This window comes from Cebus imitator, unplaced genomic scaffold (assembly GCF_001604975.1).
Source record: "Cebus imitator isolate Cc_AM_T3 unplaced genomic scaffold, Cebus_imitator-1.0 Scaffold283, whole genome shotgun sequence".
NCBI lineage: Eukaryota > Metazoa > Chordata > Mammalia > Primates > Cebidae > Cebus > Cebus imitator.
Genome location: NW_016107598.1, coordinates 2,737,154 through 2,757,177, shown reverse-complemented (window position 1 = coordinate 2,757,177; position 20,024 = coordinate 2,737,154). Strand labels below are relative to the sequence as shown.

Genomic DNA, 20,024 nt, shown 5'->3' with positions numbered 1-20,024 from the left:
CCCAGTCTCGGTTCACTGCAACCTCTGCCTCCCAGGTTCAAGCGATTCTCCTGTCTCAGCCTCCCAAGTAGCTGGGACTACAAGCCCATGCCACCACACCCAGATAATTATTGTATTTTTTGTAGACACTGGGTTTCACCCTGTTGGCTAGGATGGTCTTGATCTCCTGACCTCATGATCCATCAGCCTCGGCCTCCCAACGTGCTGGGATTACAGGTGTAAGCCACCATACCTGGCCAATTTAGCAATTTTTTAAGGATTGTATTCAGTAAGTAGAGGGAAATCAACTGATGTTTTCAAGGTCAAACCTACAGGAAACTAGCTCATATTTACTTAGACCAGCATTAAAGAAACAAAGAATCCTGCTAAGCAGGCTGTGAAGTTTTGTTTTTCAGATCTATGTTTTCTATCAATTCTTTATTTTGCCCTTGAAGTAAAAATAATCACCCATTTATCTTTGACTTTATTAAAGATATTAAGTTTTACTCAATTAGGGTATCGTTTTATTCAATTAGAGTATCCAGTTTAAGAATTATAAAAGAAAGAGTAGAATAGAATTATTGTAGAAGAATTATTCTACAAAAGTTCGTGATAACAAAACCAGAAGCCAATAATGATCACAGGAAAACATTTCTCAAGGGATAATTTAATAACATTACTAAAAGTGTGGGTATCCACATACCACCTAAACGATTAGGAAAGAGGTTATTAGCTAAGCCATTGTCTGAAACCCACTGAATCACTGGTCCTTTTGAACAATGATTGGTCCTTTTTTTCTAAAGATGAGTTTTAAAATTTAAGAGAAGCACCAAGCAGCAGAGTGGGAGAGAAAAAGAACACAGATCTTTCATGGTTCAGATTTTTCATTATAGGTCCAGGAGTAAGGTAAGATACCAAATCTTTGCTTTTATAATTTGAAGAACCAAAACCAGTGAACTCTGAAGGATAGACTATCAAGTTCACCCTAAATGCTTGATTAGGTCAGTGATGTGAGCCAGGGAAGGAAGTTTCACATCTGGAGGACAAGAGAAATATACTTAAACAGGCTATACCATAGATCAATATCACAGTTTAGTTTTATAACCTATTTCCCTAAATTAGAAAAGCATTGACTCAGTTGCTTAGGTTTAGCATATTATTCTGTTATTAGACTATTAAGTGGAAATTATCTGGTATTGTCAAATCTCTATTGTAGTACTTTTCAACATAGACATTAAAATTTGTAATGATAAGGCCTTAGTTAATTAGCCATAGCCATAACTTCCCATGGTCTGAAGGACCTGTTCCTTTCCTTGTAGAGCAGTACCAGGATGGGATGATCTTGCTCATTAACACATTCAAACACATCATATGTCTCCAAATGAGCCTTTTGGTCAAGCTAAAAGAACAAACAAACAATTTTGGTTTTTATTTTGGTTTTGGCTTGTCTGAGAGACAATAACAAGTTATGTTGTAAACATAACTTTTTACATTTTACAAACATAACTTTTTACATTTTAAATTATGAAATATAAGTAAATACTATAGAATTAACCCAACTTTTCCTTTGATTGAACAAAATTAATTATTTTATCAGGAATTTTAAGAGTCTTTATAAATCTGAGATCACAATTTATTTTCTAGATATATGAAAATGAAAATTATAATTCTTCTTGGATTCTTGGGAGCGACACTGTCAGCCCCAGTAAGTGATTTTATGGCACTACTGATCTCATTTTGTTAAGCCTTCAACAATCCTTCTTTTTAATATTTCTTATGTTATTTTTTATTTTTAGCTTATCCCACGGCAACTTATGTCCGCCAGCAACAGCAATGAGGTTAGTTTAAATAATTTAAACAATCTCTTCCACTTTTTTAATGGAAACCAAGTGGGAAGAGATAAAAGTCTTCATTTGATTTATACTGTGTTCCTCTCCACTAGCTGTTATGTATATCCAAGCACATTTCTAATGTTTATGTTTGCTTGTATAACAGGTTACTTCTAAAACATTATTCTGTTTCTATTTAATGATTGTTAATTCTTCAAAGGCAGATACAATATTATCTATATCTTTTTGTTCTAATAACACCTCATATAGGTGTGTAAAGGTGTTTAAAAGCACAAAATGACTGAACCACTGGAATGAGCTAATGTTGTGCAATCTCATACCCAACAAGGGAGAGGTTGTTAAATCCCAACCTTGTTTTAAATTCTAACTTTGAATCCCTGTAATTAAATGTAAGCCTAGTGAGAAAATGTCTCACTTCTAACAAGAAATTGAGCAACCAGCTGTGACTTGTGCAATCTTTGAGGTAACCAATGTTTTTACTCATTTTAATCTATAGTAATCTTGATTTCATATTATTTTCTCTTTTCTAGTTACTTCTTAATCTTAATAATGGTCACCTTTTGCCACTACAACTTCAGGTACCTCCATTTCAATAATTACTTTAAGTGGAACATTTTTCTATTGCTCATTTCAAATGTTACTTTGTATAAAAGGAAATGTTTGCTGATCTTATTTCTGAAATCTTAATTTTTAATATTATAAATTTGTCTCATATATTCTAGTGACCATTTGAAGATTAAAGTAAAAACTGTAATTTAACATTTATTTGTTGAGAACTTGGTATACGTCAGGCACGAATTCTGACAACTATTAGATAGTTAAAATTAATTATTTTAAACAAAGTCATGCCCAGCTAACCAGTAGCAGCAGGTTGAGGGGGGCGGTTTAGGGGAAGGTAAGGGAAAATACACAAGGTTTAAAACCAGTCTGGCTTATGCAGATGCTGCACTCATTTATCAACCTTACCCTGGCCCATATTTCTCATGACTATCAAGAATTTAGCATTTGCTTCATATTGTTTGCTTTGTTCAAAATGAATCGAGATGTTGTCCTTTTTTATGTTGCAACACTGGAAGTACAAAAATTGTTTGTATTTTGTCTCTTTCTTGCTCAGGAATGATTTTTAAATTCTTTTTGGCATGAAGGGAAATGCTTTCTTTTCTTTGCGTCTTTTTAGGGCCCATTTAATTCATGGATTCCACCTTTCTCTGGAATTCTACAACAGCAGCAGCAGGGTCAAATTCCAGGACTCTCCCAATTCTCTTTATCAGCTCTAGACCGGTTTGCTGGACTGTTCCCAAATCAGATACCCTTCCCAGGACAGGTCAGTTTTGCCCAAGGAGCCCAGGCAGGCCAAGCTGACCCCTCACAGCTTCAAACAACGCCTCAGACACAACCAGGCCCTAGTCCCGTAAGTCAGGCCTCTTTCCTTTTGTTCTGAGGAGAGAGAACTGCATGTTTAATTTGACAATGAATGTGAATCAGCTTTGAAATAGACAGCGGGTCTTGAATAATATTTTTTTCTCATAATATGTTTCTACCATCACTGTAAGCTCTTTCTTTTATTTTCTGATTTCTAACATGAAAAATATTTAAATCAGCTACTCTAGGATATAGCCACAAACCAAAAAACTTAAACACAAGTCTAGGATAAGATAGGAAAACTTCACTGTATAAAAGGCAATTTGTGTAACTGACAGCCCATATAATAGATGACTTTTTGTCGTAGGAGCTTGCTAACACGACCAAAAGTCATGTTTATATGGCTAGCTCTATGAAAAGTGACTCAGGGATTTATAATAACAAAGTCAAGCATACATTTTTATATAATTCTTTTTTTGGCAGGTGATGCCCTATGTATTCTCTTTCAAAATGCCTCAAGAGCAAGGACAGGTAAATGGATATAATAACACTGCCCACAGAGAGGGCTACGTACACTGTCCAGGATGCTTTCTGTTTCCAGCTCTGACTCCTATAGCAGGGCTATAAAAACCGGTATAATGATATCACTGTCTAGATAACATCATTGCTGGGCTCCTATCCGTTTGTTGATGTTGGGCTCACTTAACAACTCCTTAAGAACAGGCAGCTAAAGAGAGTCTCCAGGACCTCTGAATTTCCAAGGGCATCACTATGTTGAGAGTAAAAGAGCTCAATACACCCCCAGGGCATGTCCTCTCTGCATCCAAAGTGCTGGAAGTTGTGAAAAACTCAAGAGAAATTGGGTTGACTTTATCCAACTTTAAATTTGCTTCAGAAGATGCACTAAGCTGATAATACATGATGTGATTTACAGATAAGAAACACTTGTTCATGTTATTTAGCAGTCACGAAATTCTGCTCAAAACGTTTCAAGCTTGTTGTACATTTCCAATCTGAATCCATGTTACAATCAAATGGTAATTATTTCTATTAAATAAGAGAATATTTTTAAAATGAACACAAGCTAATATAATCATATTAATTTGAAAAACCCTATCAATATTAAGATTGTTAATTTTATAATATTCTTAGTTCAAAGAAACAGGAATATAAATAAATTATATTATTATTCATCAGAATATTGGTATTTTCATAAAGTTACAGGCTCTACTGTAATTATACCTGTATGATTTTGTCCCACTTCCACTCCCATTACAAAACAAAAGTTACTTCTAGACATTATCTCATTCTGTGACATAAGCATTTACAGAATTAGACATAGAACTAGAATTACTTCATCTTAAGAATCAGGAAACCTGCTCTTAATGAGATAAAATTTCCAATCCCATTGAAATTAAATGACTGAGTTGCAATATAATTCTCCACCCCTTCTGTCTCCTTCTTTAACCACTAAACCAGTAGCTTTCCACCCTGGCTTTACATTAGAATCTCTGGTGGTAATTTTGAAAATACAAATGTCTGAACCCTACCCCAGTGCTAATGAATCAATACCCCATGAATAGATGCTAAATTTGGTCATTTTCTAAAATGCTCAAATGTGATTCTGATTCTTAGCTAGGATTAAGAATGCTTGTACAAAATATAATCCTTCTGAAACCATAGTGTTGTTTTTTTAAATCTCATGTCTGATATAGCTTCTTACTTTATGCAAAGAAACAAAACAGCATACAAAAATCAAAGTAGGTACTAAGATTCTCATTTTCTATAAACACATACACGTATAAACACATAGAGACATATTAGTAGAAGGCAATGATAACATAAATGAAAGCCACATGATAATGTAGGTGGTAAAGTTTTTTATTTTATTTGTGATATTATTTGTTACTTTTCTCTGTCTTGATTTACCAAATATTCTAAAATATATATGATTATTTTAATAAAGTAGCAATTCTTAAAGGCAATACATTCATGGCATTTCATTCATTATGGCAGAACTTCTAATATCACATTCTGCAGAATGATGATTCTAAAATCATAAGGAAAAAGCTACATAGGCTATCTTTCACTTAGGTATTTGCAAAGTAATTTGTATATAAAGCTTCCAAGATGCCTTTGGAAAGAAAAAAGGGGCCTTTTGCTTAGTTCAACCCACTATTTTCTAAATGTGTTGACCAAGCAACCTTAAAAACAAAGTCCAGTATTAACTGGAATGCAAGTTGTTTCCAACATTTGGGAAGGGATGCTTCATCTATTTTCTTTGTACTTAATCATATAAAGCTGCTAGACATAAAACAGCTTTTAAATAAAATTGATATTAGAAGATAAAAAGTGTGTTATATGCTGATGTAATGGAATCTCTTGTATCTTTCCCTTTTACAAGTAGGTGTTTCAATACTATCCAGTTTACATGTTCCTACCCTGGGAACAACCTCAGCAAACAGTTCCAAGGTCACCTCAACAAACAGGACAGCAGCAGTTTGAGGAGCAGGTACTGCAAATGTTTTAATCTTATTAGTTCCACTTCAAAATAGAGAAAATGGGGTATATTACCATAGAAAAATATTTCTGAATATTTTTAATGCAAACACTCAACAGCATGAAACAGGTAGGCATAAGAGGGTAGACATAGCTCTCTGCTATATATCCTTTGTGTAAACTTACTTGGTAATACTCCAAGGCTGGATTTTTAGCCAGTGAAGTCGGCAAGTGGACTTCAATAGAATCAAGGCCAAAAGGCTGAGTAACCTTTAAAGGCAAAGTTTTCTCACATTTAAAATTTACTAGCATCTACCTTTCCACATATATGTGTGTGGTTACTATTTAAAAATAATAAATTGCAAAATATTAGCTACCTTGATGAAAGATGTCTTTGATCACTGTATCTTGAGATACAATCAGATGCCATTATATTAAATTTTATGAAACTGCAATAAATTTTTAGAATTTTAACATAAATTCAGGTGGCTCACATATAATTAACATTCTTCCTGTTAAAATGAAAATGCCTTTTTTAAGTTTAATCATAATTCTAAAACCTGACATTACAAATTACAGAAAACTTAGAATTATAATTTAAAAAAACTGATAGTATTAATTGTAATTGCCATGTTGCTTTAAAGGGAAAGAGTTTTATTCTAGAAATGACATGGTTATAAAGGATTCTTGCTAATTTAACAAAAATTAATTTTTACTTACTGGAACATATAAACTTTAAAAAATGCTTTTAATTAATATAAAAAGATATATGTTTAAGTGATCATTTATTGCAAACTTATGACAAGAATAATTACATCAAATATAATAAATATTTTTAAAAATCTGACAGATCCCATTCTATGCCCAATTTGGATACATTCCACAACAAGCAGAACCTGTAAGTAAATGCATATTTTTCATTAAAAAATCTTTTGAAACTATTTGATTCATTGTCTACTAAATCTGTAAATGCCCTTCGGTCAAAGATGACCAGGAGAGCATCTCTAATTAGACAAAATTGGATGCATCCACTCATTACAAGGAGGAGAACACAAAAATGGGAAGCCTTGTGTGTCTTAATAGGAAAGGATTAGAATGACTTCTCACAAGATTTGGGCTTGTTTTAGGTAATTTGGGGAAGACTTCAAAGAAGTAGTGGCTCACTCTGGAGTGATCTAAAAGTAGGGTAGCTCTATAATTATCTTTAGTTCTCAAAAAGTAGAGTAGCTCTACGATTGTCTTAAAAGTTCATGCCCCTAAGGCAAGGATAAGGGAGCAAGGTGAAAGCTTTAATGGGTAAAGAAGCATCAGTTGTTCATATTAGCCAAGATGTGAAGATACCTGGTATTTTTGTGCCTTGTATGGCGACCTTACTCTAGACAATATTTTGAAGTTGTCTTGGATTTTTTTTTCTACCTCTGTCTGATATTGGTGTTCTGTAGAACTGTTTATGCTCAACAGGTGAACAGTTGGTCCTAGTAGAGAATGTTAAAAAGCAGCACTCCCAGAATAAAAGCAAAGTTGAACTATCAATCCAGTTCTCTAATAGCAGGAATTAAACTATCATTTCTGTTTTTAACAAAATAAGAAGTTTGGGAGTGTTTTACTACTCTGAGTGGCCAAAGAGTATATTTTCATAGATCACTAATTTAGACTTTTTAAAACATTTGATGTTTTTAGGGTATACCAGGAGGACAGCAGCAACTAGCTTTTGATCCCCAATTAGGCACAGCTCCTGAAATTGCTGTGATGGTAAGATTCCTTACAACATTTTGCCAGCTACTGGAAATCAGCAATTGACAACTTACCACACTAATGTTCATTTTAATATCAACTCTGTTATAATTCCATCAATAGTATTGCCTCTTCCTCTTACAATATTTTTCCAGTGAAGATTCAGTTTACTCTTACTCAGTTCATCAATACGTTTGAGTATGCTACAGCAGGTATGTTTCATGCACCTTTATTTAAAAGCAGACATTAAGAAACAATTAGGTTTGCTGGTATATATTCATGATCTTTTTTATAGTTTATGATCTAAAATAACTAATAATAGCAACTTACTTTTTGAATATAATGTTAGTTTTGCATCTCAGTCCTTTTGCTTTACATTCTTCCCAATTTTAGCCTTCTTGTTGAACCTATGACAATTTTGTTTTCTTTCTCATTCTCTATAGCTAACAGGAGAAAAGATACCATATTTACAAAAAGAAGTAATAAACTTTAGACATGACAATGCAGGAGTTTTCATGTCCTCAACTTCACCAAAACCCAGAACAACCAGCGTTTTCACTTCTGCTATAGACCTAACTATTACACCAGAGCTCCCAGAAGAGAAGGTAGAGTAATGAAAATTTCATTTTATGTAAGAAATTATTGTCTAATGAAAAAATACAGAGATAAAATTAGTGCTTTAATTTATGACTTAGTCATGAAATTAGGAAGATAACTAATGTAAAATATGTGGTATTAGCTCTGAATAAAGTGACCAATAATTGTTTTGATAATTAATTAGAATTTAATTTAATTTCAGTTTAATTAGAGCTTCTTATGAATGTCCTTTTCTCCCTAGGGCAAGACTGTTAGCCCAAGGGAGCCATAAGAATTTGCCCTAATCATTCAAAGCTTTTGGTAGGTATTTGCCAAAGTCAAGCATTAGGTGCCATGACAATTTCTATCTAAGAAGACAAAAGAAAAAGTTGTCAGAGAAGCTAATGGCGTTCTTAACAAAGTAGTTATAAAAAACAAGTTAGCTATATATGCACCCGCAAAATTAATAGTAATTATGGACTTCAACAATTTTTAAAAACAAAATTAAGTTTTGAGAATCATGTCTGCCTATACTATAAGCTTGGAATACTCTCTGACACCACAAATACTGAATATGCCAGTCTCAATATAAAAGACATTCTACTGTCACTTTATACAGAATCATTTCTCCCAAATCATCATTTCAGTTTGCAAGCTAAACATTGTAATAATTCCAATATATCTGTATTAGCTTGAAATAAAAATCTCAAAATGATAAAGAAATTGTACGATCAGAAGATAATTTCAAATTCTGTGACTTTTGTATCAGACATAATCTTGACTAATTACCTGTTTTAATCAGCTAGGTTAGCTATGAGGCTACAGAAGGAGTTTGATAGAAGGGCTGGCTGGGAACAGCACCACAAAGTAAAAACATGCACTAAAAATCAAACAGCTTAACCTGAAGGGGAAACTAAAAGACAAAGTTTTTGAAATCTCCTCCCTGCTACCTATGAGTCTGTTTTGATCTCTCCTTCCATAAAAATAAACACTCAGCATTCTTCAGGTGAAAACGGTTTACAAAAATACAAGCGAGTGAATAGTAATAACACCTCTTTAGGAAAGCCTCCTCACTAATATACTATATTGTACAAGGTGAATCAAGTTATTCAGTAAGAAATACTAAAGAAACAAGCAATGGGGAAAGGATTCCCTGTTTAATAAATGGTGTTGGGAAAACTGGCTAGCTATGTGCAGAAAGCAGAAACTGGACCCCTTCCTGACACCTTACACTAAAATTAACTCCAGATGGATTAAAGACTTAAACATAAGACCTAACACCATAAAAACCCTAGAAGAAAATCTAGGCAAAACCATACAGGACATAGGTGTAGGCAAGGACTTCATGACTAAAACATCAAAAGCATTGACAACAAAAGAAATTTCAGTATTTTTATGACCTTTTTTTTCTAGCTATTTTTATGACCTTTTTTCTCTAATAAAGAACATCTCTCTATTTCTTTCATAAGCAATTAGCATGGTATTAGAATATATAATGCAAAGAAGTCTAATGGTATTAAAATGGTTTTCTATTATATTTTTCAGGGAAAAGATGTGGCCGTGCCTTGGATATAATTTTAGGCTATTAGCTTCCTCAATGCTAGTATCAGTTCTTTGGAATACCCAAAATATCTTGACTCTTCTAACTTTGTTTTCACTTATAAATATTATTAAACTCTTTAAATGTGTCACAGAAAATAATACAATCATGTAATGAGTCTTTTTTATGAAATCGTATGTCTGTTCAAATATCCTATCATTGTATAATCTGAAATATAATAACAATGAGAATAAAGCTAGTATCATTAATCAATTGAGTAATTGCATTACTAAATGATGCCTCTGGAAAATGAAAGTATCCGTGAAGAGAAGATAGGTATACTGTCATTGGATGTATGATGAGTGTTGCATTGGAACTGATGAAGTCAAATGCATATCTAGATTTGACATGTCATTCTTTATTTCCCTAAGGCCCATTCATTCAGCTTCCTTCTGAGACATTCTCATGAAAATCAAAATCATTTGGTGGCAGATATCATAAATTTCTTATTCCTAATATGAAACAGTTACATAGAGAGGTGGCTGTCCTTACTCAAAAGGTAGGAAAGTGTGTGCTTGTTTAGGGGAGGGAGTATCCTGTACACAGTAAGGTGTAGATTTTAGGTTTCATCATATCTGGCTTTCAACCTGGCTTTGAACCTTCAGCAAGTCACTTCACTTGCATGAGTGTCACCTTTCATAGGTATAAAATGAAGATAACAATACCTTTTACAATTTTTGAAAGAACTACATGAACTAACACATGAAGAAGCCTGGCTCATAAAAAAATCTTAATTTTTTTTCCTTTCACATGTGAATATGAATGTACTTGTATGTTTACCTTATTTTTTCAGCTTTAGATGATCAGCTGAAATTTTTAGAAAATAGGAAAATTGGTATTCAATGTACTATAGATGTGTGTGTTGATGTATGTGAGTAGGTATATGTAAAAGGAAAAGTGAGTGAATTAGTGAATGAATAAATGAATACATGATTATGCATTAGGTGGCTTCCAATAAATTTGATGAATATTCTAGGCTTTAAAGTAGATTACAATTCCTAGAATCTTACCTGTTTGAGCATTTAGTAATATTATGACCCTAGAATCTACTACTTGCTTTTTGGAAGAGTAGCCTGATTCTCATCAATTCTACTTTCATTTTACTCTGCATCCTTTTTCCTAAATTTATGTACTGAACTAATGTAATTCTGGGTAATTGACTGATATCTTAGTATTAGAAATGATAGAGAGATCCAAACAAAAATATGTCTGGGAAAAAAAAATCAGGTATTCTGAAGCTATGAACCTTGTTCCCCAAACTCCAATAGTTTACGGGATCAAGGAAAAAAATTACATGAGGTAATTCATACTAAGTGTTTAGAATAAATCCTGGAACATAGTGAGTACTCAGCTTTTCTCTTTAATGAGAAGGATAAAAAGAGTGACCAAAGACTATGGAGGAAATATAAGTGCAACATAATTATTCTATTCAAAAGTGAACAGTGAAGAACTCTGAAAAAAACTATAAAACTAAGTAGCAAGTTATAAGCAATTCAAAATTTAGCAACATGAGGGGACACAATAATAAATACTTTGAAAAAGATACCGTGATAGTTAATTTTATATGTCTACTTGACTTGCCTAAAGGATGATCAGACAGCTGGTAAAACATTATTTTGGTTTGTCTGTGAGGATGTTTCTGGAAGATAGCACTTCAGTCAGTGGACTGAGAAAAGAAGATCATCTTCATCAATGTGGGTGGGAATCATCTAATCCACTGAGGGCCAGAATAGAAGAAAAAAGGTAGAGAAAAGGCAAAGTTGCTCTCTCTGCTTGAGCTGGGACATCCATCTTCTGCCTCACACGTTGTAGCTCCCGGTCTCAGGCCTTCACACTGGACCTAGAATTTACTTTGGATTTGGACTGGAGAACAATTTCACTGGTTTTTCTGGGCCTCCAGCTTGCATATGGCAGAAGCTGGGGCTTCTCAGCCTCCATAATTATATGTACAAATCTTTCATAGTAGATTTCTTTCTACATATCCACATAAAAGCATACCTCGGTGATATAGTGGGTTTGGTTTCAGAACACTACAAAGTGAATATCACAATAAAGCAAATTATATGAATTTGTGGGCTTCCCAATGCTTATAAAAGCTGTTTATACTACATTATAGTCTCTTAAGTATGAAATAGCATTGTGTGTAAAAACACAGTGCATATTCCTTAATTAAAATACTTTATTACTAACAATGCTAATGAAGTGAGCACTTACTTGACCAGGGTTGCCACAAACTTTCAATATGTAAAAAGCACAAAATCTGGGGCCAGGCATTGCTGTTTGTACCCATAATGACAGCAACTCAGAGGATGAGGCAGAAGGATTGCTTGAGGCCAGGAGTTTAAGACCACCCTGGGCAACAGATAGGGTGCAGATCCTATTTATGAGGGATTTTGTTTAAAATGTCATAACTACTTCTCAAAGGCCCTACCTTTTAATACCATCACACTGATGGTTTGGTTTTAACATAAAATTTGGAGAAAAACGTGCAAATTGAAATGAATATAATGTTACAAATGCTCACTTAGACATTCTTTGCTTTCCAGTTGTATGTTTTGGTGGCTCCTTTCCCATTGGCATAAAATTTGCCTCATCTCACCCATACAAACACTTTTGCATCACATACATCCCTGTCACCATTGTGTGTGCTGAATATTAAACAGTGAAACACAGAACAGTAAAGCAAAGTTTTCTAAAGAGTAAGGCCAAGAACCACAGGAGCACAGAAAATGAGTACATTACATAGACATGATGGTGGATATGCTGGTGTTTTACATACAGTACATCATCACTTAATATCACTGATAAGTTTTGGAAATGTGCAACTTTAAGTATAAAAGTATCTTTTATTCCATAAAATAAAATATATGGTTATTTTTTAAAGCACATAAAACTAAAAGATTGTGTTGTAAACTAGTCTTTTGTTTAAACATATTTGAATGATGCCTCTCTTTTATTATAAAAATTGTTTTTAAAATAACAGCTTATAGAATTATTTAAAATTTTTTCCATCCTACTATGATTCACTAAGTGGATTTTTCCCTAATTCATTTCATGTTCCTTGTGTTGTGGCTAGGAACCGACTAATTCTGAATTCCAGTTACATAGTTTATAGATCTGTAATCTTAGATACCTAACTTTCTAAGCACATTTTCTTCACCTATAAAATAGGGGTAATTTTATAGTTTATCCTATATACGTCTATGGTGAATGTGTGTACATGTACATATAAAATTGTTTGTGTATGGGGGTGTGTATATAAAAAAGTGCTTGTCAGTTTCATGAGCATTTTGATAATGTTACCTTAAATAATGTATAGCCAACAGATCAATATCTAATTATATGGATCCCTAAGGATTTAGTATAATTAGAGTCTTTGTTAAGTGCAAAAAAACACTTCTTATATTTTGACAATTCAAAGACAAAAATAAGGGGACAAAAAACTTAAAAGTTTGGACAATTAACATGGTTATCAAAATACTAGCAGTTCAGGTTTGTACTTTTGATATCAACACACTGCCATATACAAAGCATCATTTTTGTTTAAATTGTAAGAGCTTTGTGGCAAATTGGAAAATATGTCATTATCATTTTAATGTGGAAAAAACTAAATGGTTGTAAAAGATTAAGAGATGTGTCCAAGTTAAATCAACTAGTGAGTAGATGGGCATGATTCAGACCCATATGCGTGACTCTGCAGGCCTTGTTCTTAAACTCTGCAAAAGAAGCTTGCAACTGAGAAAAATGTCTATTCAGGAGAGTAACAGGAAGACTGTTGCCAGAGCTCTGTGTAATACACACATGGCACCAGTACAGTGAACCATGTTTTATATCAAAATACTTATGTTCTAGTGAAACAATAAAGAAAAACTATATGATAGTGTATAGAAGGGGGTCTTTAATTTTTGGTGGTTTTATATTTAAAGCAATATTAGTTTCTGTTTTTGTTTTTGTTTTGTTTTGTTTTGTTTTGTTTTGTTTTGTTTTGTTTTTGAAACAGAGCCTTTCTCTGTTGCCCAGCCTGGAGTGCAGTGGTGTGATCTCAGCTCACTGCAACCTCCACCTCCCAGGTTCAAGAGATTCTCCTGCCTCAGCCTCCCAAATAGCTGGGACTACAGGTGTCCACCACCACACCTGGCTAATTTTTGTATTTTTAGTAGAGACGGGATTTCACCATATTGACCAGGCTGTCTCAAACTCCTGACCTCATGATTCGCCTGCCTCAGCCTCCCAAAGTGCTGGGATTACAGGCGTGAGCCACCATGCTCGGCCGCAATATTAGTTTTAAATAGAGAAATTATATATTTTGCTAAGGGAAAGGGAAGTTTAGGAAAACTATGAACATACGTGTGCATGTGTCCTTATAATAGAATGATTTATAATGCTTTGGGTATATACCCAGTAATGGGATTGCTGGGTCAAATGGAATTTCTAATTTTTAATAAAACTGGATACAACACTGCATGTTCTCACTCATAAGTGGGTATTGAGCAATGAGAACACATGGACACAGGGAGGGGAACATCACACACTGGGGCCTGGTGGGGAGTGGGGGGACCAGGAGAGATATAGCAGGATGTGGGGGGAATGGAGTAGGATAACATTAGAATAAATACCTAATGTAGGTGACAGTGGGATGAATGCAGCAAACCACCATGGCATGTATATACCTACATAACAATCCTGCACGATCTGCACATGTACCCCTGAACTTAAAGTATAATAATAAAAAAAACTTGATACACATTCAAATTATACTGGTAAAATCGTATGTTATGAGTATGGGGGACAGTTAACAAGCATGGCTTCTCAGCTGTTGCCCTTCAGGCTTCAAGCTATGGTATAAATGACAAAATTACCAAGAAATGTCCAAGGCAGGTACTGAGGAGCTTAAATCCTTCACTCAATATTTATGAAGCACATAGTTGGCGCCAATGTAAGCCTGTAAGCAGGCCCATTTCAGTGAGCAGTATGGGGACATACGGCTGTCTGGCTGTGGCTCCGGCACTTGTTAGTATAAAATCTGGGCATGAGAACTCTGTAACCACATCCCTTTTTACAACTGGGGCCAAGTATGCGATCTGTAGAAACCTCTTCAGATGCTACAACATTGACACACAGGGTTCTAATTATTTTGCAGGAATCCACAGACACTAAGTTCACTTTTAATTTAACACATAATTTTAGGAGAGGCTTTAATGAGAATTCATGGATTAATTTGTGTTTATTCTCTTAGAAAGTCTCTCACAAACTTTTTAAAATTAAAATTTCTCCTTAGTATTAACATATATGCAAGCCTGGTAAAGGTCAGATCATTTATCACAGTTTTCAATTCATAGCAGGGAATGATTGCCACAAAGATATACATGTGTTGAATTTCTGCAAACTCTGTAGGCCAAAAGATGTGAAACAAAATATTTCTGCTCTCTTATTGATGTAGTAGTGAGTTAGTCTACTGCTAAGGCTTCCCACAGTGGGCATTTCCCTAGTACTAATGTCTAATCCTTTAATGATGATGGTGCCTTTGGATTTAGCAAGTTGCTTAACCTCTTCCAGTAGATAATTCTTTTCCTTGTAACACCCAGTCTGAGAATATTATGGTTGAAAGGGTAGAGAGAGTTCATCTAATAAATTCCAATGACTACACAAAAATCCCCTCTGCTATAATTCAGCCTGTGGTCACCTATCCTCTCCTTGAATATCTGCATAGATGGATGTTTTCAATCTTTAAAAAGTTTTTTCTTATAAAGAGTATTTTAATACTTTAATATATTAGTTTTTAATTTCTGCCATCTGATTACCCCCAAAATAGACCTACGAATTTTTCATATGACATTTCCAACTTCTTTCCTATGAAACCACTCACAACTTCTCTTTCCGGTGAAACATCCTGATTGCTGTTCCTTTGATTGCCTTTGCCCTTTTAAGAGCAATCATGTGTGGAAGAATTTGCAGAGGGGATGTTTGTAGCTATAACTTTTATCCTGTTAGTCTTTTCTATATTTTGCATTCTTGCCATTTGAATTAACATTAACACAAGAAAGCAACAGCAGCTTCTACTGCATAATTCAGTTAGACAATACTTGGAAGTTATGTGGAGGTCACATTACCAGATCGCCAACCAGAAAGAATAATTACTCTCACCTGATACTGCTTGGTTTCAAAATTCTCCTACTTAAGTAGTAATTGGAATAAGATAGGGGCTTAATATGTTAGTTAACTAACATATTAAGTTAGTTATGATAGGGGCTTAATATGTTAACTAACATATTAACTAACATATTAAGCCCCATCTTATTCCAATTACTACTTAATTTGCTTTTATATATCTTTATATTAGCCAGGGAACCTAAGTATCTGAGGACCCCTGAAAATGTGTGGCAGCAAGAAGTCTGATCTACTCAAGGCTACACTTAAAGTATATCCTAAGCCAGTGCTTCTGATGCTGCTGAAACCACCATTAACGCTGTCAGACACATGATTAATGCTTTCATACATTTCATTTCATTTTATTCTCAATTCCAGAGACAATTCACTTTACAGATGAAAACTGAGATTCAGAAAGCCTGATTTGTCCACCTACAACTAATAAAGAGGAAGATCAAAATATCTAAACACAGTCTTACCTGTGAAATCCTAACTCATTTAGCTTAGAGCTATCCATCCTTGGCTTCATTATTCCTACTGCCTCATGGTGGCTAGAATTTTAGTAATAGGATAGCCACAGATTTATGCAACAACCTCCTGGCTTGATCGGAACTACCTGTGAGCCAACACAAATGGAAGCCAAAGATCAAGAAAGCAAAAAGTACTCACCAGAATCCAGTTCTATACAGGAAAGACATACTAACATAAGAAATGTATAGATTTTTTGTGCTAGGTTTTTCTATCAAAGTACTTTTCTGAAGAAAATAATACAAACCTTCTACAAATCCAGAGTTGAGTTGACAGCTTCACCTTGAAAATGTATTTCAAGTGTAACTGATAACTAGACAAATGACCAAAGGTCATTTCAAGTGTAACTGATAACTAGACAAGTCAATGAAAACTGTTTATTCTCTTTCTCAGTTACTCAGATTCACTTTTTAAATAATCTGTAAAGGGAGATTGTCCTTAAAAAAAAAACTAGCAAATTTTTATTTTAAGATAAATACATGGCTAAGACAGAAATATTCCTTTCTATCTAGCTATCATTATTTACTATCTGCAATGTTCACAACATTTAATATTATGGAGTCAACATGTTAAACTAAATATTTTAAATGTCTCTAGGTATACACCAAATGTATGAAAACAGAGTCTCATAGTTTGCCTACATGTTTGCACATGGATAAGGCTCAGGCTTAATTGCTGCAAACTGTAACTATATTTTTATGTAACTGAAAAAGAATGCTTTTGATACATTAGTTCTGAGATAAATATTTCCATACTAAGTCATATTTTTTATCCATTGGTACAAAATTATATTATAAACAATAGCAACAGAAAGTATTGGGCAGTTGTCCAGTGAACTCCATTATAGCAACTTCCAATTGTTCATACAAATTAGGCTTTCTTTTTCCAGATTAGAGTCCTCTTATCTTCTTATCCCTTCCAAAAAGTGATTCCTTTCGGTTTTTCCAAGTATATTAGGAACTAGTCAAATGCATATTCTTTGAACACAAATATTTATTGATTACCTATTACAGGGCAACCATTATGCTAGGTATCCAACACCTAAGAATTTAAAGTGTATCATCCTTGCTCTAATGGAGCTTATAAGCCAATGAGAAAGAAAATGTTTCAGAAAAAAATCATTTTTCCAAATATTTTATTGTAAAATATTTTAAGCCTTCAAATGAGTAAGAATAATACACTGAGCAGTTCATTTCATTTTCTAGATTGTTAGCATTCTGCCACTATTTAAATCCTTCTCTTTCCATTGAGAAATGAATGTTGTGGGTCACTACTAACATTTAAGTGATATAAATTAGAATAAATGAAAGATGTGTAAAAAATTAGATTACAATAGAACATATCTGAAAAAATTAAAAATGTCAGTATGTTCCTCATGTAAACAAGCTAAAAAATATTTTACTAAACCCTTGTTTCAGTGTGTGTGTGTGTGTGTGTGTGTGTGTGTGTGTGTGTACTGAGTTATGATACATAATGCCTTTTACTGTGGCTTTAATTTTTAAAATTTTGAAAACCACTTTAAGGGTCATTGTAGCATTACTGAGGAAGATAGATTGAAGAAGAATAATACTGGAGACAGGGACTCTAATTAAGAGGCTACTGTGACACTCTAGGAGAGAATGAGAACCTAAACTAAACTAAGGAAAATACGAAGAATACGGAAGAGATTTGTTCCAGGGCATTACAAGAAGGAAAAAGTTAATGACCATTTGAGGTGGAAGAGAAGGCACAAGAAGAAAATAGTATGAGTCTTAGATTTCTTGCTTGGATAAACAAGTAATTGATGATCATCAGCTGAGAGATTAAATACAAGTGAGGATGATATTAAGAGGGAAAAATAGTAAGCTAGGTTTTGGATATGTTGGATTGATGTGCCATCAAACTTCTAAATGGATTATTCAGTTGGATACAAGACTTGGAGTAATTAGAGAAGAGTTTTAGCTGAAGGCATAGCTTAAGGAGTCAGAAGTAGATTAATGTAAGACTAAAAAGACAAATTGTCACGTATAATAAATCAAGAAAAGTGAATCAGAAAATAAGACTATTGTTGCTACTAGAAGAAAAAGAACATGAAAAATTGGCTTAACAAAGCCAAGGAAGAGAAAACTAGATTTCTAAATGGGAATAGTCACAGTTAAAAGAAGTGAAATAACACAAGGACAAAAAATCATTTATGGTTTTCACAATTCAATGGCAATTGACAATCTCCATTAGAGAAATTTCAGATAAAATAAATTGAAGTAGAATAAACTGAAAGACAGGTTTTAGGTAAGGAAGTGGATAATACATGAATACATACACCTGTCTGGATAACACACACACACACACACACACACACACACACACACACTTGTCATCCCCTGGGGAAATGTACTATGAGCCCAAATTGGTCAACATATAAACCAATATACAATAACATTCCAGGTTTAATATATTAAGTTTCTTCAGGCTGTTTTCTTCAAATCACTGAGATAAGATTAAATGTTAAGTTATAGGTAAAGAAAGTTTGATGTTTCTCCTGCTTTGTGCTGATTTTTTTAGCTTTATGTTACAGTGGCAGTATAAGGCACTAGTTTAAAATGTTGGTTTTACACCAAAAGCAATGGTGACAAAAACCAAAATTGACAAATGGGATCTAATTAAACTAAAGAGCTTCTGAACAGAAAAAGAAACTATCATCAGAGTGATCAGGCAACCTACAGAATGGGAGAAAACTTTTGCAGTCTACCCATCTGACAAAGGGCTAATATCCAGAATCTACAAAGAACTTAAACAAATTTACAAGAAAAAAAACAAACAACTCCATCAAAGAGTGGGCAAAGGATATTGAACAGGCACTTCTCAAAATGAGACATTTATGTAGCCAACAAACACATGAAAAAAGCTCATCATCATAACTGGTCATTAGAGAAATGCAAATCAAAACCACAATGAGAGACCATCCAATGCCAGATAGGATGGTGATCATTAAAAAGTCAGGAGATAACAGATGCTGGAGAGGCTGTGGAGAAATAACACTTGTACACTGTTGGTGGGAGTGTAAATTAGTTCAACCATTGTGGAAGACAGTGGTGATTCCTCAATGAGCCAGAACTAGAATTACCAATTGACCCAGCAATTCCATTACCAGGATATACCCAAATGATTATAAATCATTGTATTATAAAGACATATGCACACTCATGTTTATTGCAGCACTACTCACAATAGCAAAGACTTGGAAATAACTCAAATGCCCATCAATAATAGACTGGATAAAGAAAATGTGGCACATATATACCATGGAATACTATGCAGCCATGAAAAAGGATGAGTTTATGTTCTTGGCAGGAACATAGATGATGCTGAAAGCCATCATTCTCAGAAAACTAACACAAGAACAGAAAAACAAACACTGCATTTTCTCACTCATAAGTGGGACTTGAACAACAAGAACACATGAACACAGGGAAGGAAACATCACACACTGCGGCCTGTCAGGGGATGGGAGGTTAGGTGAGGGATAGCATTAGGAGAAATACCTAACGTAGATGACAGGGTGATGGATGCAGCAAACCACCATAGCACATGTATAACTATGTAACAAATATGCACATTCTGCACTTGTACCCCAGATATTAAAGTACAATAATAAAAAAAAAAATGTAGGTTTTAGAACCAACTGGTGCTGGTGCTCAATTCCATCTCTGCCAGAGACTAGTTATAATACCCACACTGATTATCAATATTCTCTGCTTCTCAGTCTCAAA

At 34.0% G+C, this 20,024-nt stretch overlaps 1 protein-coding gene across 2 annotated transcripts; it reads left to right on the top strand.

The window, feature by feature from the left end:
- The first annotated feature begins 823 nt into the window (after positions 1-823).
- ODAM (odontogenic, ameloblast associated) lies at positions 824-9,947 on the top strand. Of its 2 annotated transcripts, XM_017501652.2 has the most exons (12): positions 824-885; positions 1,624-1,684; positions 1,776-1,817; positions 2,360-2,407; positions 3,007-3,240; positions 3,675-3,722; positions 5,599-5,703; positions 6,541-6,588; positions 7,371-7,442; positions 7,868-8,029; positions 8,263-8,321; positions 9,546-9,940. In XM_017501652.2, exons 2-11 carry the CDS (start codon positions 1,628-1,630, stop codon positions 8,290-8,292), a joined length of 846 nt encoding a protein of 281 aa, XP_017357141.1. In that variant the 5' UTR covers positions 824-885; positions 1,624-1,627; the 3' UTR covers positions 8,293-8,321; positions 9,546-9,940. The 2 variants fall into 2 exon arrangements, with proteins under 2 accessions (XP_017357141.1, XP_037584845.1); XM_037728917.1 differs by lacking the exon at positions 6,541-6,588 and having other exon boundaries at positions 9,546-9,947.
- Positions 9,948-20,024: the final 10,077 nt, after the last annotated feature.